The following is a 26,995-nucleotide window of genomic DNA, read 5'->3' as shown; positions in this document are numbered from 1 at the left end:
GGTCCATTTCCATTTTTAAATGTACCATCATCCGGATCCATAAGCTTCCCTTTATATTTGAAAAGGCCTGGTTGTAAGCATTGTTTGGGCAGTTGGTGTTGCAATAAAGGCTAAGACGGGGGAAAAACACTGACGATAAAATAAAAGAAGAAAGGTATAATATCATGATAGTCGTGTCAAGATAGATCTTGAAACTAGACTTGCAACCAACATCTAAAAGCATGCCATGGTGCCTCGAGAAAAAATTCCCCACATCTCTATTATTAAAACCATTTATCTCATCCGAATTGCATTTTAGATGTGCAAGAAAAAAAAAAACTAACACAAAGCATTTTATTTACAGATTGTAACATGCATAATGCCCATTCTTCTCGAAGCATCATCATGAAGATAGTATATCACGTACATAACTATGGCATTTCTTTGGATAATTTGACCAGGTGAACATGAACGCCATTGTGTGAATAAATATTTTCAACACAAATGATATATAAATGACAAAAACAGAAACAACTACAGGAAGAGAGGATTGCATATATAGTTAATAATTATTTTAGTAAGAAGAATCACAACTAAAGGTAAATGCATAATTGCATGCTTCGGACTTACTTGTGTCAACCTCATCACCTCCCAAGTGAACAAATCTGAACTTGAATACCTTGCTGAAATCTGAACATGAAAAGTTTAAGGAAATATAATGACCATTAGTAATTAACAATCAAAACGTTCTCTATATAATCATGCTTCATGTGGACAGATTGAGAAAGCAGGAAAGAGAAGAAAAAAAATGAAGAAAAAGAGAAGAAAGGAGAGAGAATGAGAGAAAGAGAATGAGGATTAGGGTTCACACGTCCCCACTTCTCTTAAGTCTATTAACATAATTTTCAATATTTACAAGAATGCCATCAATAACAAAAGAAAAATTACTCATTACATCCTAAACCTAGATGGGCCTAACAATGAGCCATATAACAGCCCTCATTCATATTCGATAATACTCCCCCTCAAGTCATAAATGCCCAACTTGATAAAGAGACAATCCAATTGAGTACGAGACAGAGTTTTCATAAATATAACAATCAGGCTCTTGGGACGACAAGTTGCACGCCAATTTCCTCAACTACAACCTCCTCCCGGATGAAGCGGCGATCAACTTCAATGTGCTTGGTCCTTTCATAATAGACAGGGTTGCTGGTAATATGAGAGGCTGCTTGATTATTACAGTCCAACTTCATACGAATCTCAACTATAAATCCAAGTTCACCCATCAATGTTTTTAGCCAAATAAGCTCATATGTTGCATGAGCCAGTGCTTTGCATTTTGCCTTAGCACTTGAACATGTGCATCACTTTGCTTCTTACTCTTCCATGTAAAAAGATCACCACGTACATATATCAATTGCCTATCGGATGGATAACTGGCCCCAATTTGCATCAGAATATTTGATGGGGACATCAGAGGACCTACTCGGATGTACCAGAGACGGAGACGACCACTCACATCAGCGCAACTTTCTTTGTGGATAGGTACCGAGTTCCAGATGGGGCCCGTCGGGCCATTTTGAAGACCCCACATGCATTGGATTGCATCAGGAAGACCCCACCTTGGGATAATGCATGTGGGCTACTTAGGAGATCATTTTAGTCATATAATTTCTATTTCTTGTCGATCCGACCATTGGATCTTGTCGATCAGGCTACCATATCTATTACATCTAGGCCCCTTGGACTCTGATCTTGCTTTCTTTTTGTTTTGTGTTATTTTTTATAGTTATTTGATAGTTAAGTTGATAATATATGTTTTAATTTTCTTATTTTGGATGATGGGCCACTTTACTTAAGTGAGTGGCATGGTTGTAATTATGTTGTATTTTAATTTCGAATTTTTAATTATAAAAGCATAGGGAGGGTGGAGTTCCAACCCTAGTGGAGATTTGAGAAGAAAAAACTAAAAAAAGAGAGTGAGAGAGAAGCTCTCTTGTGTGAAAGAATTTTCCTCATTGTTTTCTAGGGTTTTTTGAAAAAAAAAAAAAAAACCTCACTTCCAATTGAATTGTGGAAGGGTGCAAACTTTTTTTGTGGTGGATTCCCCAAGGTACATCCTTCCTCTTCCTCTTCTTCGAAAGGTATTCTTCTTCTTACATCTTTCCTCTCTCTTCTTCGAAATGTATTCTTCTTATTCTCTTGTCTCCCATTACAACCTTATAAACCCTAGATCTTCAATTTCTTATTTTTCCCAATTTTTAAAAACCCTAGTCCAAAATCCCCAATTCCCATGAACTCTAATTTTCCTAATTTCAGATTTTCCCCTTTCCTAACCTTAATCGTAAAACCTACAAATCTGTCTATTGAGTGTGGAACGTGCCTATGCTAAATTGGAAGTTCTATCCTTTTATTGGTCTTAGTTTTAATTGATTTATGTGATTTCTTAGCATGCGGGCATGTGATTTAGGTTAAATAAGATTTTATTTCCTATTGTTTACTCTTAATTAACTAGTAGGTTGGCATCTTATGTTAATTGAATTACTTTATGGACTCTTTCATAATCTCCACGTTGCATGCTAGCATTAAATCATGTGTCCCACATCACATGTCCCCACAACTCTCAGTCTATTAACATAATTTTCAATATTTATAAGAATACCATTAATAACAAAAGCAAAAATACCCACTATATGCTAAACCTAAATGGGCCTAAGAATGAGCTATATAACAGCCCATTCACATTCGATAACACTTTAGAATCATATAACTGGAACAAAAATCCAGTTGGAAATAGAATATCACCTGAAAGAATTCCATCTATTACTTTGAACGTAAACTCATTACTGACATCAAGTGGCTGCTGACAATCCAAGGATGGCCATAGAGAAGGATAGCCAATACCCCTACAAAATAATAATAATAATAATAATTTCATTAGTTTCATGCAATCAATGATTGTCAGAGTTCAACTGCTCCTCTTTAAAGAATTGAAAGTCACAACTACAAAGCAATTTTGTTACGTAGTCAAAATTATCTCCATTGCTTTCAACTACAATAACTTTCTGATGAGTCCAACTTGTTAAGACGGATGTATTACATTTCACTTAACCGACGAAGCAGGGAAAGGTTTAATGGTTGCCTTTGTTGAGTGATTCCCATCACCATGAAGAAGGGGAACTGGTTTGGGGTATTAAAAACAATAATAAGATTCATAATCTTCTATTAGAACAATATAATAGACTATTACATGGCTCTTGTGGAAGTTTTGTGCTCTCATTGCCGGTCCTAAGCCTGGATAAAAGAGGGTTGTGTCAGGTTGGTAGCCAGCATGAAGCGTAACTGGATTCATGTAGCCTATCCCAATTAGTTGGGAGAAGGCTTAGATGATGATGAATCTTCCTATGTAAAATGGTGACTGATAATGATCAGGGTAATCGGCCGTATAATGTACAACAGAAAAATGTGAAAAGGAGTCCTCGTTGTAACATCTAGACTCCTAACATAAACAACTTTAACAGAGATTTGATGATTTGTTAACGACTTGAAAATTTTGATTGATCGTCCTAGGCTGCTTGCCTAATTATTCTACTTTCCTTGCACAATAAACAGTAGAATGATGCTTAGATAAAAACTACCATGAGAGAGCATGCCCTGGTACATCAATCTCGGCCAATACATTAATCCCTCGTTTCTGTGCATACCTGCAAAATTCATGATCAAGCATCTTACCAGGGTGCACCAATAAGGGACAAAATGCAATTTTAAGCCAAAGGCACAAAGATCTTACTGTACAATTTCAACTGCATCAGCAGTTGTATAGCGTTCTGAAACAGAATAAGCACCATTCCACAGTTTTGGATATGAGGGTATCTCCAATGGAAAAGACTCTGTATCTACGATATGCCAATGTAGAACATTCTGTATGGTATTGAACAAGATATATGCATTCATGTCAATATTGCTAAAATTTTACCACTGAAAAAGGAAAACAAATGAGGCTAGTATTGAGAGGAACTGGGAAATCACTATAAACAAACAGACTTTTCACAATGCAGATGTCAAGCATTCATGAATCATGACTGGCCAATGGAGAAAGAACTTCAAATTCTTATGATTTGGTGCTCGAAATTCAAGACCATGGTTCAATTATGAGGAATATCAGTCGTGGACACACATTAGTGCTGGAATTTTCTGTGAATAGAGCCATTAGAAGACCGTTTTCTTAGCTATAATTGGAATTTCATGTGAAATTGTGAAAATTTTAGAGAAACCTTGGTGTTAAGTTTAAACTTCAACTCCAAAGGAATTATCTGCACTGCGTGAAAATCGGTTTACTGGTAATGCAATGTTGCATTGACATAATTTCTGGAAGACGCATTTCCTTATTTATCATATAATTCCACGTGGAGTTTCTGAACTTATTAGAGAAATCTTAGTGAAAGTTTACATTTCTGGTTTGCTTGTTTGATAATTTCATAGGAATAACTCCTGCAGAAGCAATTGAAAATCAATATATTTACCAATCCAAGCAGTTTTCTGTGGATAAAAATCATTACTTGTGATTTCCTAAACATTGTTTGATTGCATGTGAACTGTTAAATGAATTAGAGGAAGTGTCACGGTTTCCCTATATTTCTGCAAAATTGGCATTTTTCTTGGCATCTCTTCTGCTTGCACAAGTACATTGATTGATTAAATGCAAGTTTCTGCAGATAAAATCATATGAACAAGCATTTTCTTAATTATCTTTGGAATTTCATTAAAATTAGCAATGATATTAGGGCATGTTTGATAGTTAGTAAATAAAGGTAATTGGTGGAAAAAGCACAATGATAACTTTTGCTGGGTGTTGGAAGAGGCGGAATTTCCACCTCGAAAATCAGACAAATTTCAACATCCTTCCAATCCAAAAATTTGTGGGCCCCACCATGATGTATATGTTATATCCACAACACTCATTCATTTTTCAAATCATTTTAGTGGATGAAGTCCAAAAATGAGGTAGATCCAAAGCTCAAGTGGACCACACCACAAAAAACGGTGGATTTAACGGAGGATGTCATTATTCCCATTGTAGGCCACTTAAGCTTTGGATCTGCCCCATTTTTGGGTTCATGCCCTAAAATGATCTGACAAGATGAATGGAAAGCGTGGATGAAACATATACATCATGGTTGGACATTTCTAGACATGTCGCACGGTACCCAGCATCAGACTTGTTTCAGATGTCGTACATTTCCAGAAAATGCAGAAGTAAATAATTATTACTTTTTTACATTTGACTACCTGTAATTATGGCCAATCAAACAGGCCCATTAGAGAAGTTACCACCCACGCACACACATACAGAGGAGATCTCACACACTAGTTGGACAAGGTTTTATTGTCCTACTAGCACATATATGCCTACATATTATGTGAGTATGACATACAACCCAACAAACAGGTTAGCCCCACCATGAAGATCACCAACCACAAAATAACACCATTTACTCATCAGGAGAGCCACATGTACTTTGGGCAGCTCAATTGTTTTCTATTCTTTCTATGGTGTGGCCCAATTGATGAGCAGATTGGCCTGATTTTTGCACTTGATGCTCTTCATGTTAGGCCAAATTTTTGGACAAGTTGGATTTTGTACACACTTGACACGTTGACGTTTCGGTGCTAGTTGGACTGTAAGACTATCAACCAACTAACACAAAATCAGCTACATGACATGTGTGTGTGAAATCCAACTGGTCCAAAAGACTAGTCCCACAATGAAGAGCAAGATGCAAAAATCTGGGCAGTCCACTCACCATGTGGCCCACATCATAGAAAACAATGTAGAACTGCAAATCTGATCCAAAAGTGCATGTGTGATTGGATTGGAAAATGTAGAACACACTTGATGCAAAAATCAGGTCAGACCACTCATCATGGAGAAGCATTACATACCAACTTTGTATAGGCCATAGCATCAATGACATTCTTTATCATCGGCAAAGGCTGATAATGTCGAGAAGTATCTGCATTGCAGTCATTTGTAAGTAACAAATATAAAACTTTAACATGCATTAAGATGCTATTTGGTTCTTTATTGGCAAGAGCAAATGCAGAGCCAAGAAAAGGGACAGTTTTGGAAGATTTCTCAAGCTGTATTCCATGCTTTGTGAGAGCCACAATCATCTGCTCTCTAGTCTCAATTTTATCAGATGAAAAAGATCACTTTCTTTACATTATGGCAGTGAGCTAGGTTAGGTCTATCCTAGCATATTAATAATGAGGCAGACATCAAAAGTTCAAATGCATAAAGATAGAGATATGCTTGAATGAGAAGGGTTAATAAATTTTATTGAAGTACTGCATAGCGTTGATGAATTTACCATGCACTCACAAATTCATTTCCTAGTAAAATTTGAACTCTCGAAAAATGTTTTAAACTATAGATAGTGAATCAAATGGGAAGAGCTTGTTTGGCTGTGACTCAATCCATATGTTGCCCCATCATCTTATTTCAGGAATCCATCCCCAAGTAGGATTTGAACCTATAGCCAGTCCGTTAAAAAAAAATTTCTCTATGACTGAGCTACAAAGGAACAGTGGGAGATTCCATTGTAGAGTTCAACTCCTGCTTTGAACCCATGACCAATTGATGGGGACATCATGCACACACGCGCACGCACGCCACCCTCCCTACGCACGTACGTACGAAGGAGGGCCCCACCGTCGATTTGGCTCGATGATGACGTCCAGGGAAGGCCTCCTAGTTAGAAGAACGAAGTTTGATTCAAAAGAGTGGGCCCGATAATCAAGAAAAACCCATCATGGGATCTCATGATCGTGGCCCACTAGTCGGATTAAGTTCATATTTTAGGTTTTGCTTATTTATATTATTTAGAACATCATGAATGCTTTAGATTTCTTTGATTGGTTTTCATTTTAGTTTACTTCATCGCCAAGTAATAGGTTGCGCACATGGCGCGAGTTGTGAGGTATAGGGTTTTCCTATAAATAGGCACCCCTCGTAGTTCTTTTTTTCATTGAAGTTAAATAAAATTCCTGCATGTTTTTGTGCTCTCTGAGTTTCTGAGTTGTGGAAAAATTCAAGTGGGTGCGAAGCCCTCCCTTTTCGAAGGGCTAAATTCAAGTGGGTGCGAAATCCTCTCTTTTCGAAGGGCTAAATTCAGGTGGGTGTGAAGCCCTCCCTTTTCGAAGGGCTAACTACCGTGGTGCGAAGCCACGTTTATCCCAATCCGCCCCTCCATCTTATTTCATCCATTCCACGACAATCCTCACTTCAAATCTGCTTGTTTTGCAGTTGTTCGCCTCTCTACAACCAGTTTCCAGAACTGGCCCTGCAAGAGGGCCGAAACTTCGACGGAGTACTGCGTTTCGACCGTACGTTGGATCGCCATAAAACTTGGAGGGTTTGGAAAGCTCCCCTGGTTGACCAATGCCAAGGAGTCTGTTTTTGGAAACGGGCCCTGTTCGCACGTGCGGCCAGGCTCGTGCGCCAGGCCCTGCCACTGTCCGCATGCGTGGACGTTTGCTAATTCAAGTTTTCCTTCTTAATTTCTCTCTTTTATACCAGTTTTCATAAACCCTAGCCCTAGATTGCATTATCCCTAATTTATTTACCCCTTTTCTTACCCTAGAGTTCCTTGAATTGAAATTGGGGAATCCATTTGATTATGGACTGATTACTATGCATGTGTGGCTGATTTCTATTTCCCTTTGAGCATCGTTTGGTCCATAATTTTATTGATCCAGTCCTAGCCTGTGTAGGCCTGGACCGGTGCAGATTCCCCTTTACTTGAATGTTTGAGCTTTTTGTGTGGGATGTGGAATTATTATGTGATTGTTCTGAATTAGTATGATCTAAGCCTGAAATCTTGCATATCATATTTAAATTTCATCTCCTGCATCACCAATATGTACCCGAAGCTTCCTTTGTAACTCCCCAAGCTTACTTCTTAGTGGCTCCGTTCCACCCCTAGTGAAAGACGAGTGTTTGGTTAAACACAGAAACACAGGTGTCTGACCTATTATTCTGCCTATGTTTTCCACCAATTCATAGATTGGATGAAATTATCTCCAACCTACTTCCATCTCGTGTATGAATTGTGCAGGCGCCTGCTGCCTAGTGACATACTTAGGAAAACACATTAGTCTTAACAGGGCCTAAAAGAGCCCCAATAATTCAAGGAATGGTCTTCATAGGAAAGAGAAAAGATAGGCTGAAAAGCCACTGAAAACCTTGAAATAAACGCATCCCTCTCCCCCAAAGACAATACTGTCAGAACACTAGCATGAATATTGGCAAAACAAATTGCAATGTTGAGGCATAAATAACATCGGATGATTAAAGGATAAAGAGGACAACATTTACATTTCTGAAAAAAACTGGCCACCCAATACCGTGCGAAAGCAAAGACAAGCAAAGCGCAAAGCCAGTTACAACCATAATGATTAATTAGGGGGGGCAGGGGGACGAAAACAGAAACCAGTCCTTACAGACTTGAGACTATCTTGGAATTCTGTCAAATGCAAAAGCAATTTGTGAATGTATAAAGATATCACTTCTAAAGAGTTTTTCTGAAAATCAGGAGAGATGCCCTACTTTGATAAATTTTGGCATCTAAGCCAATGAGGTGAGTGGATATCTGGAGGTCACAATAAAAGGAGGATTAGATTTCATTGTTTCAGCCCAATTGACACTTCTACCTTAGGTCCATCACTCAGTGAATCAATTCCTTGGGATAATGGCAGTGATGCAGCTCCGGTTCAAACACCCAACATGATGTACTGAAAAGAAAGAGATGGTGTTAACATGAATATCAATTGAAATGTTGGGCTTTGTAAGTTTCTTTCATGTATCTAAATTTGTTACTACACTAACTTTTAACTCTTAATGGTGCCATCCCTATATTTCAATATAGGAATGAAGAAGCAGTGTTTAAAGGATGTGTTGAGACTCGAAATAAATACTAGAGTAGACAAAGCAGCAATGCTTAAACCAATCAAACAGGAAACACTAGATATTCTCCCTCCATAATAACATACATCTAAAAAATCACTTTATAAACTATATTAGGTTAGCATGTTGATCAAAAGTGCATCTGCCTTGCCATGAGTTATCTTAGATAATTAAATGAGCTCAAAAAAGTCAGAATATAAAGGATAACATGTAATGGCCAACCCTAGCTCTGATCATGACTGTATATGGCGATTCAAGCTCAATTGCAATATAAAACGATGCTACTCGTACTGTGATCATAGTTTGTTCCAGATTTTAGTTGTTGGTTGATTCTCATGATTGTTTGCCTTAAGTTTGATGACATCAGTGGCCAACCCCCTTCTTTATCGGGGCTTGTAGAGTAGATGATGCATTGGTACCAAGCATAGTTAAAAGTGAATTCTCCTCCTATGATCATCACCACCACCACCACCACCATCGTATCCATGTCTTATTAGGGGTCAACTTTATGAATCCTATTTCACTATATTCGAAGCAGGAAGTCTTGTGATTGATTGGAAAAGGTTTGCCTGTTGGGGTTATGCCCTGGAAAACCAATGCGAATCTTATCCATTGATGACGTGGTTGGTATCTAGTGATATTGATGATCTTGAATATAGATCATGATGACCATGGTCTTAGATGGACATGTGATTATGCCATAGTTAATATGTGGGATTATCATGAACATACATAAACATGGGTTAAAAGAGAGGGAGTCCTTTGGTTGTCCTTGGAAACTTGATAGTGGATACGATGGTCATAAACCAAGGGCCATGAATCTCAGTAGCTGGTTATACAATGGCCACCTAGTAGGTTATAGGATAAACTTGTGGTTATTAATTTGCATGTGGTCATCCTATGTTAGGGCCTTAGGGGACTAATGATGAGTCTAGATGAAAAGTTTCAACCATTGGGCATGATGACAAGTCGGTGTGCCTTTGCCTTACCCCCCATAGGAGTGTGAGTGTACCATGGATATAGGCTCCTAGTTTGGCTTTGTTGGGCACATGCATTAATGGATCAAGGTCAAGTCTCTTGACCAAGAGAACCATCATGCATGGACTAGCCGCGACTAGAGGATGTACTGTCATTGATTAATCCTTATACCTGAGGATGAGTGAGGAATCAAGGTCTTGATTATAGGTGCTTTGGCTCGTTTACGAGGTCATCACATGGTCCGTTGAGACTCACATGGGCCAACAAGGGGTCCATTAGTTTCCTAGGAACTTTCTGATAGCTTACATCTTGGGGATTAGATGTTCATCAAGTGGTTTTCCTGCTAGGCCCATCACTCAAAAAGGTTTGCCAAATGTTTTCAACCGTTAAACTTAGGACTCATATGGATGCTTGTAATTGGAATACACCAGAATCCAAATGACATGGTAAAATGGAATTGATGCAAATTGGAGTCCTCTATTGTGTTTAGATAACCCTAATTAGAATACACTAGAATAAAAAATTGTGTTTGGAAGCCTCTAATTGGAATGCATAAGTAGCTCAGTTTTAATACCCCAAATTGGTATATGTGACATTTTTTTTTAAAGATGATAATTTTATTAAAAGGCCAAAGCCAATATATATAAAAGGGGAAAAAAAAAAGAAGCCAAAAAGGCCAATTACTACCAGCCCAATGGGAAAGAAGAAGAGCAAGCTGAAGCCAAAAGCCCATTCTACAACTAGAGATTTAACCCTCCTAAAAACATTTTTCACTGAGCCGCTCTTGTTCTTGAACACTCGACTATTTCTTTCTAACCAAAGTGCCCACAAAACTGCTAGCCCACTAAGCCTCCAGATCTTCTTCTCTGCTAGGCCCATCACTCAAAAAGGTTTTCCAAATGTTTTCAACCGTTAAACTTTTGTTTTAACCGTTAGGACTCATATGGATGCTTGTAATTGGAATACACTGGAATCCAAATGACATGGTAAAATGGAATCGATGCAAATTGGAGTCCTCTATTGTGTTTGGATAACCCTAATTAGAATACACTAGAATAAAAAATTGTGTTTGGATGCCTCTAATTGGAATGCATAAGTAGTTCAGTTTTAATACCCCAAATTGGTATATGTGACATTTTTTTTTTAAGATGATGATTTTATTAAAAGGCCAAAGCCAATATATATAAAATTAAAAAAAAAAAAAAAAAAAAAAAAAGAAGCCAAAAAGGCAAATTACTACCAGCCCAATGGGAAAGAAGAAGAGAAAGCTGAAGCCAAAAGCCCATCCTACAACTAGAGATTTAACCCGCCTAAAAAAAATTTCACCTGAGCCGCTCTTGTTCTTGAACACTTGACTATTTTTGTAACTAAAGTGCCCACAAAACTGCTAGCCCACTAAGTCTCCAGATCTTCTTCTCTGATTTCCCAACTCTCCCCATCAATTGGGCCCGGAATCACCCATATAACCCTAAAGAGATGGAATAAGGAATCCCACACCTCTCTAGCGAAAGAACAATGAAGAAACATATGATTTACTGATTCCGCATCTCGCAAACAAAGCGAGCAAGCATTTGGAAGAATCATAATCCTCTTTGAAAGATTATCAATAGTAAGCACCTTGTTCAAACTGACTAACCACCCAAAAACTGCTACCTTCAACGGAGCACCATACTGCCAAACAAATGTTGTCGACGCAAGCCCTTCATTATCCCCATCTTCAGTTATAAATTGATACAAAGATTTAACCGAAAAATTTCCGGACTTGTCTTTTAACCATCTTAGAGAATCCGTTCTTCAAGCAACCAGAGAAGCCTTCTCCAAATAAAGGATAAGAAAAGTGAATTCTTGAATTTCTTCTTCACCCAAATTCCTTCTACGAACCCCAAATTGCTTCTTAACCCCTCCACGAGAAACAACTACGACCTTCATGTTTGCTTCCTTAGCTATCCCCGCTAATCTAGGAAAGGAATCTCTCAAAATATAGTCACCTAGACATCTGTCTTCCCAAAAATGAATATTTTCCCCTTTCCCCAATTCGAAGCCTTTCCCTTCTCGAACTTTTTTGCTTTAAAGATGCCACCGACTTCCATAAGTAAGAACCACGATACAACGAAGAAGATTTGGTCCACCACCCAGATTCGTCAATCCAACATTTCTTTTCTAGCAATCTCCTCCACCTAACTCCCCTCTCCACCCCAAACCTCCATACCCATTTCCCTAGCAATGCTAGATTCATCTCTTCTAACTTTCTCATACCCGCTCCTCCTTAGTTCCACGGTTTGCACACATCTTCCCATCTCATAAGGTAAAACTTATGAGACACTTCTGATCCTTTCCAAAAGAAATCCCTCCTTAGTTTTTCCAATTTTTTAAAGATTTCCTTAAGACATTTAAAAAGAGACATGAAACAAACTGGAAGGTTAGACATAGACGTTTGGATCCAAGTCAATCTTCCGCCTGTAGATAAATATTTCGATTTGCATTTAAACATCTTCCTCTCACATCTCTCGATCACTATTAGAGGTGTACACGAGTCGAGCCGAGCCAAGCTTTGCCCAGCTCGTGCTCAACTCGAACTGCTCAAAGTCTCAGCTCGTGCTCGGCCCGACTTGGCCTTTGAGCTCAGAACAACAGCTCTCGAGCCGAGTTTTCAAGTCGAGTTCGAGTTCGAGTCTTCGAGCCAGTGGTCGCTGGTCGGATGGGTTTGTCCAGCCAGTGGTCGCTAGTCAGATGGGTTACGTTACTCGGATGACCTAAAAAAATGGAGAGAGTGGAGGTCGGAGGATAGGACTCACTTTCGAAAGAAATGCCGCCGGACAGACGTTGGACGAACGAAATGCCACCGGACAGACGCTGGACGAACGAAATGTAGCCGGACAGATGGCCGATTTGGGCGATTTGGAAGGAGAAATGGGGCAATTCGGGCGAAAGGGAGGGAGAACGGGTAGGGCTTTCTGGTTTGGGCGTACGGGTAGGTCGGGCGACTGGGTAGGGTTTTAAAAAAAAACTTTATATATAACTTAGAGTCGAGTCGAGTAGAGTTTAATACCGAGTCGAGCTACGTCTAGCTCGAACTTGACTCGAAATGTTCCGAGCGCCCAAAATATGGCTCGACTTGGTTCGAACAGCGTTTTGATCCGAGTCAAGTCGAGCTTTTTCGAGCCAAGTTGAGCTAGTTACGGAGCTTAGGCTGCTCGTGTGCGGCTCTAATCACTATGCCCCACATGTGTCTGGCCGGTTTACTTAAGCATAATGGGAGGCCAAGATATGAACACAGGAAGGACCCCTTGCTACAATCAAATATCGACGCACAATTTTGGGTTTCTTCTGTAGAGAGCCGAACTCCGAGAATCTCGCTTTTACTGATGTTCACCCTCAGATCGGAAACCGCCTCAAATGATACTATAATCGACTGAAGGTTTTGCACTTTGAACTCATCTGCATATTGCAAGTGTAAAACCTGCAAATTTTGACATGTCCACCCCAAAGCCTTCCACCAACCCTAACTCTTCTCCTCTCGCCATCATTTTGCTAAGGGCTTCCATCACCGAGACAAAAAGGTAAGGAGACAATGGGTTGCCTTAACAGAGTCCTCTTAAAGCAGGGAAGAAGCCATTTGGCGAGCCATTAACCAGAATAGAGGATTTAGTTGATCTGACACACGATTGGATCCAACCTCGCCATTTTACCCCACAACCCAACCTCCCCAGCATATAATCTAGAAAATCCCAATCCACATGATTGTATGCTTTTTCGATGTCAAGTTTGCAAACTACTCATCGATCCCCCCTTCTCTTACAAGAATCAATACATTCATTCGCTAGCAAGGACCCATCAACCATCTGTCTACCCTCCACACATGCTCCTTGAGCCGCCGAAATAACATCTCCCAACACCATCCAGAATCTGGAAGCCAACACCTTAGCCAAAATCTTGTATGGACCACCAATCAAACTGATAGAGTGAAAGTCTTTAAGACTTTCAACACCTTCCTTTTTGAGAGCCAAGGCTATAAACATGGCTCCTAATTCTACCGCAATGAAACATTTATCAAAGAATTCATCCATAAAACAAAGCACATCTCCCCTTACCACCTCCCAAAATTTCTGATAGAACGCTATAGGGAAATTGTCTGGACCCAGGGCTTTATTGCCTCTCAAATTTGCCATTGCTTTCTTAACTTCTTCCTGTAAGAAAGGACTCTCCAAAGAATCTGCCACCTCAGCCAAAAGACCATCGAAGCATAAATCATCTAACGGGGGTCGACGCAAAGTGTCTTTAGACAATAGATCCTTATAGAACTCCTCTATGGCACCACAAATTTTTTCTTTCCCCTCTAACTTCACACCATCCTTGTGAAGAACTTTGATCTTATTCATGCGGGCTCTAGCACTAGCAATCGCATGAAAGAAGTTTGTATTCTTATCACATTCTTTAAGCCACAAAGCCCTCGATCTTTGACGCCACTTAATCTCTTCCTCCTAAAGACATTTGACATAATAATTATAATAAGCCCAACGTAATATATACTTCGGCCAAAAATAAGGAAATTCAAAGCTTCGAATGGGCCATAAAAGTGGGCCCAATTTCGAAAATCCAATCATTTTGGGCATTTACATCTGATTCTCAGCTTTTTGAGAGTAATCCAATTCACATGATTTTGTTGCATTTCATTTCATATTTATTACAATCAGTGTTCGAAATATCGGTATCGCATTACGTATCGCATTCTTGGGATACGGATACATATCGATTATTGCATGGGATATATCGGTTGTATCGTGTAATGTATCACTGTTGTTGGAAACATGGGGAAACATTGGGAAATTGGTTAAATTTTTCAATGAAACTTCAATGATTGTTAAATAAGACATCAATACACACTTATAAATCAAAACATTACAAAAAACAAGTACACATAATAGGTTTTCTTTATGTGGGGTGCTAATCCATGCGTTGTCTAACTGAATTGATGCAAGTATATTCAATGTCTATTCATCTAATTTATCAATGTAAGAAGACGCGTGGAAACACAAGTGATACATTCAAAAGCAAAAGAAGAATCACTAGATTAGGTTTCATGTTTGATTTGATGTTTGGACACAAAGATTGCAAATGATTTGAGAAAAATTCCCTCCAAATCTCGAAATTGAAGCTCTCAATCCATGATTTTTCATGCAAAACATGAAAAATCATGGATTTGTAACAATTTGACACTAATTTAACATAGAAAATAAAATGATTGAAATACGAAAATGCTCACCAGATCGAACATGTGGGATATATCGCACTACTTGTGCGTTTCATATCGGAAAGGTGGGATACAAGATATATCGTGGGATATATCGGCCGATATCGTTGATATTTAAAACATTGATTACAATTACCATTTTTACCATCAACCAAACAACCCTTTGTGTCCATGTGCATCCATTTACTGCCGATCACCACTGTTTACAATCAACCAAACGACCCCTTAAAATGGTTTTGATCCCATTTGATGATTATGATATGATGGTTTAGATTTGGTCTGGCCCACCACTTGATCTGCATAAGTATTAAGTCAATGGTGGATGGCCATGACAGTGGAAGGGTTGGATCAATTTGGCATATGGGATAAGGCAGGATCACAAACTTCCAATGTAGTGGGGCATATAGAAGACTATAGGGTGGTAGTGTCTAAGCCTGAAATCTTGCATATCATATTTAAATTCACGTCCTGCGTCATATTCCCTAGAGAAAGAGAGCTTTAGACATCTCCCCCTTGGGCGTCACTTGTAGAGAGTGCAAATATATATATATATATATATATATAGAGAGAGAGAGAGAGAGAGAGGATATTTCTCATCTCACCTTCCTCCATACATCACATGTTCCACATGTAGGGTCCACTGTGTCGATGGCTCTTGCGTTTCCCTTGGCCCTACTCCAAGGGCTGGCGCGTGACTCTCATCCTCTCTTTCATCTGGGATAGATTGGCGAGAGATCTTCTAGTTGAAGGCTTAACACCAACAAAATCGACGGTTCATCGGCGACACCATTTAGGTAAATCATAGCCATAAGAATGTCTGAACAAGTATCCATGGGGCTATAAATTAAAATCTATATTTTTCGAAACTTTTATTTTCCATTGCGTTTCGAAAATCCCAAAACAGCTGCCTACCTGACATCAAGTTCTCCTCCTATCTACAATAGAATCATTTTTATTTCTTTTGAAGTAGTTATTTCTCTTGACAATAGGTGGTCATCTAGGTCTAGGTTGCGTAGGCAGAAACCTCAAGACACAGGTATGATAGTATTACAAAATATAGCAAGTGGAATGTATAATATTTCAAGAAAATAAAGAAATGATACGACTTCAAGATGATTTTCTGACAAGCAATATGGATTCAGAATCCAAAATCCTCTTCCGATAAGCAATATGGATTCGCAATCCAAACTTCTACAAGTGAGAAGACAGCCAAAATAATCTGGCCCCAACATAAATATGAGAATATAAAAAAACTAGCAGGAAGCACCCACTCCTCACCTGTCTGTTGTGGTGGAATGCTCTAATGTGGATGTTACTCTATTCTATGATAACCAGATCTGCTGTTGTCAAAATCTGACAATTTACAATTCCATATACGATTTGAATCCACTGGTGGATAAAAACGATTTTCCATCAACCATTCAGAATGTTTATCATCAAAGCGTACAATTCACAGCTGAATTGCATGATTGAAGTAGTGAACTGTATGACCGAGTGGTAGGATTGTAGTTCAGTTGTAGTGAAAACAGAGGGCTGCAGTTCAGTTATTTTCTTTCTTTCTTATTTGATTTTGTTTTATGTTTTGAAGGTAGCAGTGTCTATTAATGCCTTTAAAATAGGGATTTTGCTCTTATCTTATTCTCCATTGGTCATTTGGGGGTTTTCTCTTGAACCTTAAAACAAACCATGGTTTTGCAATTTCTTTGCAAGCAGGATGCCAAATCAAGTGGCATATCTTCGACAAGGTTTCTACAAACAAGAGCAGTCATGTAGACCCTTGTGTGGTCCTGGTCTATGAGAGGGGTTATTGCCAAATCCAATCTACACCTCAATAATAAGACATCTGGTGCCACATGCAGAAGAGGCTACCTAAGCAGTCAATTAACATATCAATGGACATGAAGAGCAGGCATAACTTCCAGCTAAAGGGCTTCTCACCAATTAAAAGCCCACGATAAGAGAACCTTGGCTGATCTATGATGACCCATGGTGCCCGGTGAACTTCTATTATCCTGGTTGTGAAGTTGAAATGGCACAATTGGCTAAAAGTCTGCAAAATTCATGCCATACAATCATGGTGAGAATTGGAACACTATTCATAAAACCCATTTCCAGAAAACTTGTATCGTATATCTTCCATTTTCAATGATTATAGGTGTGACAAAATTCAGTAACCATGTGGATTTGAGTTACCTGCAATCCATGAAGAGCCCCGTATACTGTCTGTGCCTGCATCAGCTCCCAATCAATCAAGTTAATTAGAGAGTATAAAATTGTAAGAAGCTGGAAAAACTAATTCACTGCTGACACTGGTTACTGGGACAGTGACCATAACCATAGCAGTCACAAAATTGAAAGTGAGAATGGATTCAGTCTCATCATCCCAAGCTCAATTGAACTATTTTGCTCATAGTTAACACCATTTTAGTTTATATGGATGTCCATTCATATGCTGGTACTCAAGTTAACTGGTTTGGCTTGGGCGATGTGCAAAGTCAAAGAAATTCACTGATAATTTACATGTTTTGAGAAAACGAAAAGAAATGTCAGCTGAGCTAATCAACGTTAAATATTCAAGAATCAGCCATGTTGGTGATCACCGTCTTACTAATGTTTTGATGGGCTTTTCTAGTAATTTTAGAAGCTTTTTTTGAAACCCCTTACCACCATCCACTCAAACCAGCTTTGCCTACCCAAAATACCAAAAGACAAACTTTACTCTTTTCTTTCACCTTCTCAGTTCATCGCTCTTAGCTCCCTTGCAAAAATTAAACTAATTCACCTACTTAAACGTTTTAGTAACCCCACGCAGGTCCTCAGAAATTTTCGTTTATTTGTCCTATTCTTCATAGTTCTTTTTTGCCAGTTGTTGTCACAGTTTCTTCATCATCAACCCCCCACATCTAAACACGAAAGTAACCAAACGCAGGTTTTCAGAAATTTTGTTTATATTTCTTCTATTCTTCATTGTTCTTTTATGCCATTGAAGTAGTTTTGACATATTCTTCATTTTCATCTTTTCTTTACCTACTTTTGCTTTTCAACTCACCAAGCTAGACACGCACAGGCATGCACGCACACATGCAGAGAAGAACTCATAAATATAGCAAACACATTTCCTAATGGATTTCAAGTTTTAAACATCCATTTGTGCCAAAGGGCCCAATTGGGATATGCACACTCACAAGTGCACACAAAGACACACAGCCGTTCTCATAAATCAGCTGACGGATTTCCTAGTGGATTTCAAGTTTTAAACATACATTTGTACCAAAGAGCCCGTTTGGATACTTTGAAAAGTTTTCATGGAATGGTTTGGCTTTCTGAAAATACGATTGAAACGAAATACATTGAGATGGAAATGGAAAAAATAAGTTTAGGGGCATTTCCATTTCCCTTTGAAAAACTAGGCATCCATGATGTAGCACGTCATTTTCATTTTGACATTAGAAAGATTTCAAAGAAATAGAAACACAAGTTCCACAGTAAATGAATGGCATGTCTTGGATGCTTAAAGTTGTATGGTGGCACATGCGCACCTAGACGCATGTGCTACCTTGGCACATGTGGGGTGCTTGAAAATGGATGGTGGCACATGTTAGAACCTTGAAATTCTATGAAGCACTTGTTCGGTGCTTGAAGATAAGTGTGGCAATGGGCTGGGCTAGGGCCGAGTTAGGGTTGGCCCTAGCAAGCAAGCCGGCCTGGTTTTGGTGCTCAGTGATCTTCATGGTGGAGCCTACCATTTGAATGGTACTGATCCCACACAGGTGGCATGTTGGCATGAATAAGATGGATCATTAATCATCAATTTAAGTGCTACCATCCGATGGGCTTGCCTGGGAATAACCCATGGGTAAAGGGTCACATTGAACAATCCATCCTAATTTACAAAAAATAAAATAAAAAATTTTAAAAAAAAAGTAATAAAAAAAGAGCTTTAGGGCTAATGAGCCAAGCCAGGTTATTCATCATTGACATATTGACCCATCTTGGCCTGGGAACCGAGCTTGGATTTCAAGCTCAAGCCTGGTCCTTAGGCCAAGTTGAGGGGCCTAGGCCTTAGCCCTATAGTGCCGGGCCGCTTGGCCCATTGCATCCCTACTTGAAGATGGATAGTGACACATATGGCTTGCAGAGCACTTGAAGTTGAACAGTTGCGCATGTGGGACACGAAGTTATGGTGGCACACATGACACTTTAACACGTGCCACATGTAGGGCACTTGAAGATGGATGGTGAAACATGTGGCACATGTGAGGCATTTGGGAATCTTAAAGCACATGTGAAACACTTGGGAGTTGTATGGTGGCGTTGTGGCATATTTGGCACATGTGGGACCATGGCACATGTAGCACATGTAGGATGGTGGCACATGGAGATTTTAACCTCTAATGGGCTTAGCTCTAGAGTTGGGCACTGAGTTGAGTCGGATCGAGTTAGGGTTGACCTGACTCGACCTAGTTTTGAAATAGACCTGACCCGAACTCAACCCGACTCGGTACCGAGTCCAGTATGCCTTACCCAATCCGAGTCCGGGCCTGGACTAACTCGAATCGAGTCTGACCCAGTCACAGGTACCGAGTCGGGTCGAGTCAGCATCGAGCCGGGTCGGTGCGGCGGGTATCCATGGGCTGAAATCACAGCTTAGAACCTAAGTGCACCTACCATAATTGCAGCCTCTCCATCTGCTACACGGCATCTCAAATCTGAAACATCAAATCTGGGGTTTTTTATTATGTTTGAGTCGGGTTTCTAATTGAGTCGAGTCAGTACTGAGTCGGTTTTCGGGTCAAGTTGAGCTACTGGGTGACTCGAACTCAACTCGATTTGAGTTTGGATTGGACGAAGTCTACTCGGTTCAGATCGACTCACCCTCTCGGTTCAGGTCGAGTCGGGTCTGAACGAGTCAGATGAGTTGAGTCGTCCCGTGCCCAGCTCTACTCAACTCCCCTCCCAAAAAAAAAAAAAAGATGGATCCACTTTTTAGGAAATGAGGCATTTCTCTGACCTTGCAAATACAAGACAAATGGTGTTTCCACGAAATGCATCTTTAGTCTTAGTCGGCACATCCAAATGGGTCCTAAGGCAAGTAACACTTAGAATTGATTGGATATATAGGTGTAGACCTTGTTAGTTGCCTTAATAATTAGAAGTCCACCTCTAGCTACGTTTTCGTAAAGGAATTGTATCATGAAAAGCGTGAAATAGTATGGCTTCACCTACTGTGAAAGCAAAATACATAGCTTCTCTTGAGCCCACACATTAGGTGATATGGCTTCAAGTTTTACTCAATGCAGAATTGTTAAATATCTGTAAAACTCATCAGCACGAAACAGATGTGGTGGATATACTCCCTAAAGGTCGTTCTCTCACACTACTTATGAGTCATGTCTTCTATGGAAGTTGTTGACCCCAAGGAAGTATTGGACGAGTGGGAGCTTTAGCTTAATCCGATTCACGTACAAACATTTAGAGATATCATTTATCTTAACAATTTTCTTAGACAATTTATTTTTTGCTTCTCCTTCAGCATATATATTTTGTTATACCACACTCCATGTCTACCATCTATGTTATTAAGGTTATTGGTATTTGTAATCATGATTTGTCTCACTTCGAACTAACTAAATGTTGCGATGAGTACCATGATCCAATATCATCGGTCTTGACGGACCAAGGTCCAAATCTAAGAAGCATTGTTGATGCAATCCAATGTTAGAGGGTTTTTTTTTTATATAAATATAGCGGGTACCCATTGAGAAGTTTCAAGCTAATGTGTTTTGTAAACTGTTTAAATTTTTTTCTTGATTGATCAGTGTGGCTCAAGTGGGAGAATGTAAGACTTCTATTAAGTGGGCCCCACATGATCAATGATTTGGATGATTTGATCATTGGATATTTAGTTGAGCATACTGGTGGACCCCACATCAGTTGTGATAGATTCAGATACATAATGGGATGGTGCACTTGGACGATGTTATGTATCCACAGTACTTCAATTGGACATGGACTCTTATCTAGTATGGAGACTCTTGATGGAGGAGTAATTGTGATGGGAAGAACTACTCCAGGCCTCTCTTCTATAAATACATGTCTTGGTCCCCACACCCACATATACAGAAAACTTAAGTCCTATTCAAAAGGGTTTTCAGAAAGGTGTAAGGCGCAAAAGGCTAAGTTTATCAAAAAACATCCCTATCAATGCAAAGTAGGAATGGCTTCCAATCAGGTATGCAATTCAGATTCAGATTCAGTTTTATGATCTCCATAATTGATGCATAGATCAATCCTTCATTCCGCATATAGTCTTACAGTTGGTACAACTAGGGATTTCAACAATTCATCTGGTTTCTAGTTAGCTATTCAAAATTTCAAATTAATCATGAGAGCACTTCATAGTTCTTCAAAACAATGAATAGAAAAATGAAACTGCTCCATAGCAATTTACTAGTACTTCAACAGAGAGTTCCATGGTACAGGAAAAAAAAGAAAAGAGAGAGAGAGAGAGATTAAAATAATGGTCAGAAAACTGTCTCCCACCCACCTCAAGATGAGCATATATAGGACTTCTGGTTGCAGGTATAGATAACTTGTAGGACTCATCAATACCAAACTGTAACTGCAAACCAACAAACAAACATCATTTTTCATATGATTAGATATCTCGCACCCCACCCCCCCCCAAAAAAAAAAAAAAAAAAAACACATACACACACACACAAGAAGAAGAAAACTAATCCAAAACAAAATGAACAAAAAGCCTCAGATTTTATTTCAAAAAAGAAGAAGAAGAAAACTGATCCAACACAAAATGAACAAAAAGCCTCAATTTTTACTTCAAAAAAGAAGAAGAAGAAAACTAATCCAGCACAAAATAAACACAAAGCCTCAGTTTTTATTTCAAAATTTTGGTTATTTTGCCAATTTTCACAATAAAAAGTATCTTCAGTTTTGAAATTCTTATACAACACTGCATCAACAAAACATGTCTTAGAAAAGTTCCCTCAAAAGAAAGCTTTGTTAGAAAGAAAATCCTGATAAGATATTATCCAGGGACCCTAGAATGTGAAAAGGGATCATGATTCTATTTCTAGGAAACAGATTCCTAGTGAAAGAGATCATGTATATGGTGATTGGGTACCGGGAAAGCCATTCGCCGGAATACAGTTTTTGTATTTGGATACTTACAAAGAGTTGTTAGGAGAGGAGAGAGTATGATTGTTGGATGGGAATCCATTTCCCAAATTTTTACAAGCCATCTTAAAGTTGAGAATCATAAAAGGGACAAATTCTGAGAACTGGATTCCCATGGAATTCATTTCCCTACTTTTCCCAAGACAAACACAAATTCAGCCTCTTGCTAATGGAATCCATTTCCCAATGGCTGGATTCCCAGAAGTTGAATGACCCCGTGTCTAGTGATAAATTTGGATTTTCCATGGAAAGATGAGTTCATGCATGGAACATAAGTTTACATGACTCTTGCCAAAACAATAGGCATTCACACAAGTAAAAATTGAAGAGGTGAATCGCAGCGCTTGGGAAAGAGTGGCAGAGGAGAGAGCCATCGGAGAAAGAGGGGTATGCATTGGAGAGAAGTGGGACTGGAAGGGATTTTAAAAGCACCCCGAAACCCGTCACTGGGAGGATTCATTTTCCCTCGAATGTGCTCCCTTAGTCTTTGCAGGGAATGCAAAAGTGTGCATAAACAAAAGATGAAGTGGTTTCAACTGAAAACATTTTCATAAGTGCTGAGTAGTCAATTCCTTGCATCCAAACAACATGGAATCAAACAAATCCCAAAAGAGAACCGATAACATCACATACAACAGGAAGTGCACTAACTTGCTGTGCGGCCACATACTTTCTGCCAACATGCCACTTGTGTAGGAAACCTGCACAATGCAAAAGGCGAGCCCAACCATGAAGATCACCTGGCACACAAATCAGGATGCTCCTCTCATCAGGTGGGCCACATTTACATGTTAGCAGACCGTGGAGGTCCATTGATTTCAACAGTGTGATCTAATAGAGCCATCGTATCTTATCTGATATTGTTTTCAATAAGTTTTGTTTTTGACTTTGTATTTGTTATTTGAATTCTGTTTCATTGTATTTAGGAGGATCTTTCTGTTTCCTTAAATATAGCAATTAGTTTAGACAAGCTGTTATATTTGAAATCCTTAAATATTGATCATGGAAAAGCCATCATTGTGTGGCCTTTATTTCCTTCTCAATCATCTACGTTTCTCAATCTCTTTATGGTATCAGAGCAGTTTATTTTTTCTATTCCTCTCTAAGCCACCCCCGTCATGACTACAAATTCATCCCAACCTCCAATTCACAACACCAACGAACCAAATCAAACCTTGATCACCATCAATATCTCAGCTCAAGCCCCACTAAAACTCACCAATAACAACTACATTTCCTGGAAGCTTCAATTTCAAACCCTCTTCATCGGATATGATCTCCTAGGATACATAGATGGTTCAAAACCATGTCCAGCAGCCACTGTTATGTCCAACGCCACCACTACACCAAATCCTGCTCACATCTTATGGGTTCGACAAGATCAATTAATCCTAAATGCTCTTGTTGGATCTCTTTCTCCCACTATCATTCCTTTCATTGCTAGCGCCCAAACATCTAAAGCAGCTTGGACGATTTTGGCAGACACGTATGCTAAGCCGTCACGAGGACGCATTAAGCAGGTAAAAACTCATCTGAAAAATCTAACCAAAGGCTCTCAAACTGTTACAGATTTTCTGCAAACAGTGAAAGCTCGTGCTGATGAGCTTGCAATTCTTGGAGCGCCAATGGAGGAAGATGATCTCATGGAGAAAATCCTAGATGGGCTTGGGGATGAGTATAAAGAACTTGTTCGTGCCGTCCAAGCTCGAGACACTCCGATCACCTTTGTCGAGCTTCATGAAAAACTTCTGAATTATGAAGCAGCTTTACCCGGAACCAAGTCTGCACCTGCATACTTTCCGGCTTCGGCAAATCCTGCACATCGATCCAACAATGGCTGGCGTCCTTCCAACCTATCCAACAACAGAAACATCAACACGGGCTGGCGCCCGTCGCCAAACTACACCAATAACACCCCTGCATACAACAATGGACCAAACTCCAGTAGAAACACTCGGCCTCCTCGTCCCTATCTTGGTCACTGCCAAATTTGTGGAATTCAGGGACATACAGCCAAGAAGTGCCCATCCTATCACCTTGTTCCTAATTCACCATCCACCATAGCAAGTGCTCCAACGACAAATTCTCCAACACCATGGCAGCCTCGAGCCCATTTTGCTGCAAATACTTCGTCCAACAATCCAACATGGTTACTGGACATGGGTGCTTCTCATCATGTCACAGCAGACTTGTCCAATCTCTCCCTTCATGCACCTTACACAGGCTCAGATGATATCATGATCGGCGATGGCACTGGCCTCCCCATCACTCACACGGGTTCAATCTCTCTTCACACTCCCAACACCTCTTTTCAATTAAACAATGTTCTCTGTGTTCCTACAATGAAGAAAAATTTAATCTCCATCTCACAATTTTGTCTCTCCAATAATGTGTCCATTGAATTCTCATCTTCTTCTTTTATTGTGAAGGAACTTCGCACGGGGGCAACTCTCTTGAAGGGCAAAACGAAAGATGGGGTGTATGAATGGCCATCCTCTACTCCAATTCACTCTCCTCTGTTGGCTTTTTCCAGTGTCAAGACAACCTCTTCTCAGTGGCATCATAGACTAGGTCACCCAGCCTCTCCTATTTTAAAGCACATTCTCTCTCATTGTCAAATCAACTCCTCCACATCATTGACTTCTGATTTTCTATGTAACGCATGTCAGTGCAATAAAAGTCACAAACTTTCTTTTTCTAATTCTTCTATTGTGTCTTCTCGGCCTCTTCAAATCATCTTCTCAGATGTATGGACTTCCCCTGTTTTATCAGATCATGGTTTTAAATATTATGTCATCTTTGTAGATCACTTCACTAAATACATCTGGTTTTATCCACTAACGCATAAATCTGAGGTTAAAGATGTTTTTATCCGATTTAAAGCTATAGTGGAAAACCACTTCACACTCAAAATTTGCACACTTTATTCAGACAATGGTGGTGAATATTTAGCTTTAGCTAACTTTCTTGCTATCAATGGCATCTCTCATCTCACTACCCCACCACACACTCCTGAACATAATGGATATTCTGAGAGAAGACATAGGCATATTGTTGAAACAGGCTTATCTCTTCTTACCCATGCTTCCATACCTTTAACCTTTTGGCCTCAAGCGTTTGCTACTGCAACTTATTTAATTAATAGAATGCCCACCCCAACACTTGATCTTTCATCTCCTTTTGCAAAAATTTTTGGCACTTCTCCAAACTATTCAAAACTTCGAATTTTTGGATGTTTATGCTACCCATGGCTTCGCCCCTATTCCTCACACAAACTTGATGCTCGCTCCAAACCATGTGTCTTTTTAGGTTACTCTCTAACACAAAGTGCTTATCTTTGTTTCCATCCACCCACCTCTAGAACATATGTCTCTAGGCATGTTAAGTTTGTTGAGTCAGTGTTTCCATTTTCAAAAGCATCCACTCCTTCATCTCCTACACAACCAGATCTGGTGTCTACCTGGATTCCTCAACCTCTTCATGTGCCCTTGCCAGCAGCTGCTTCTTCACCAGCAACTTCGCCATCAGATGTCACCCCATTTGCCGTGCAACCTATTAGGCAGCCCTTGTGTGTGGGACCAACACATTCTAGTGGATCCTTACCCTTAGTCACAAACAGCCAATCTTTGCCACCTAATTCCACCATCATTGCATCCTCATCCGACCCACCTCCTCTCCCTATCACCACTTCCATTCCCTCTACCCATCAACCAACTCCCACCCACACAATGATCACAAGAGCCAAAAATAACATTCGCAAACCTATTCAAAAGCTCAATCTTTCCACTCAACTTTTTCCACCACCGGACACAGAACCCACCACTGCCACCCAAGCCCTCAAGGATCAAAAATGGCGTCGGGCCATGTCTCAAGAATATGACGCTCTTGTTCGAAATGGAACGTGGGAGCTTGTGCCTCCTGCTTCCAGTCACAATATAGTTGGTTGTAAGTGGATTTTTCGAATTAAACGACACTCTGATGGTTCCATTGACAGGTATAAGGCCCGCCTAGTAGCTCAAGGGTTTCATCAACGTCCTGGTGTTGACTATCATGATACTTTTAGCCTTGTGGTCAAGCCAACTACAGTACGCCTTGTGCTCATGTTTCCAGTAAAGACCAACTTGCTGATGCTCTAACAAAGCCCCTTTCTAGGACACAATTTCTTACTCTCAAGACCAAGATTGGACTCTCTTCTCGAGTTCCATCTTGAGGGGGCATAATAGAGCCATCGTATCTTATCTGATATTGTTTTCAATAAGTTTTGTTTTTGACTTTGTATTTGTTATTTGAATTCTGTTTCATTGTATTTAGGAGGATCTTTCTGTTTCCTTAAATATAGCAGTTAGTTTAGACAAGCTGTTATATTTGAAATCCTTAAATATTGATCATGGAAAAGCCATCATTGTGTGGCCTTTATTTCCTTCTCAATCATCTACGTTTCTCAATCTCTTTATGATCTTCCTGATGAGAGGACCAGCTTGATTCTTTTCTGCTAGGTAATCTTCATGGCAGGGGCCAACCGTTCACATATTTGGATTTTCTACACAAGTGAAATGTTGACCAGAATGATTTAACTGCACAACAAGATAACATACTTCAGGCTGCATGTGATCAGTTCTCTT

General features: G+C 39.6%; 1 protein-coding gene across 1 annotated transcript in view; it reads right to left on the bottom strand.

Moving 5' to 3' along the window:
• Positions 1-26,995, bottom strand: part of LOC131240266 (beta-hexosaminidase 3-like) — a 40,457-nt gene that overhangs the window by 12,703 nt on the left and 759 nt on the right. Inside the window, exons 3-10 of the mRNA XM_058238389.1 lie at positions 21,724-21,798; positions 17,370-17,405; positions 17,115-17,226; positions 5,926-5,996; positions 3,773-3,903; positions 3,621-3,686; positions 2,788-2,888; positions 610-669 (exon numbers count right to left, since the gene is read on the bottom strand). Coding sequence (XP_058094372.1) covers positions 610-669; positions 2,788-2,888; positions 3,621-3,686; positions 3,773-3,903; positions 5,926-5,996; positions 17,115-17,226; positions 17,370-17,405; positions 21,724-21,798 — 652 coding nt within the window. The remainder of the gene's footprint in view (positions 1-609; positions 670-2,787; positions 2,889-3,620; positions 3,687-3,772; positions 3,904-5,925; positions 5,997-17,114; positions 17,227-17,369; positions 17,406-21,723; positions 21,799-26,995) is intronic.

Source organism: Magnolia sinica, chromosome 3 (genome assembly GCF_029962835.1).
Source record: "Magnolia sinica isolate HGM2019 chromosome 3, MsV1, whole genome shotgun sequence".
In the NCBI taxonomy this organism is placed as follows: Eukaryota; Viridiplantae; Streptophyta; class Magnoliopsida; order Magnoliales; family Magnoliaceae; genus Magnolia; species Magnolia sinica.
The sequence above is the reverse complement of the archived record's forward strand: the minus strand, read 5'-3'. Positions and strand labels throughout refer to the sequence as shown.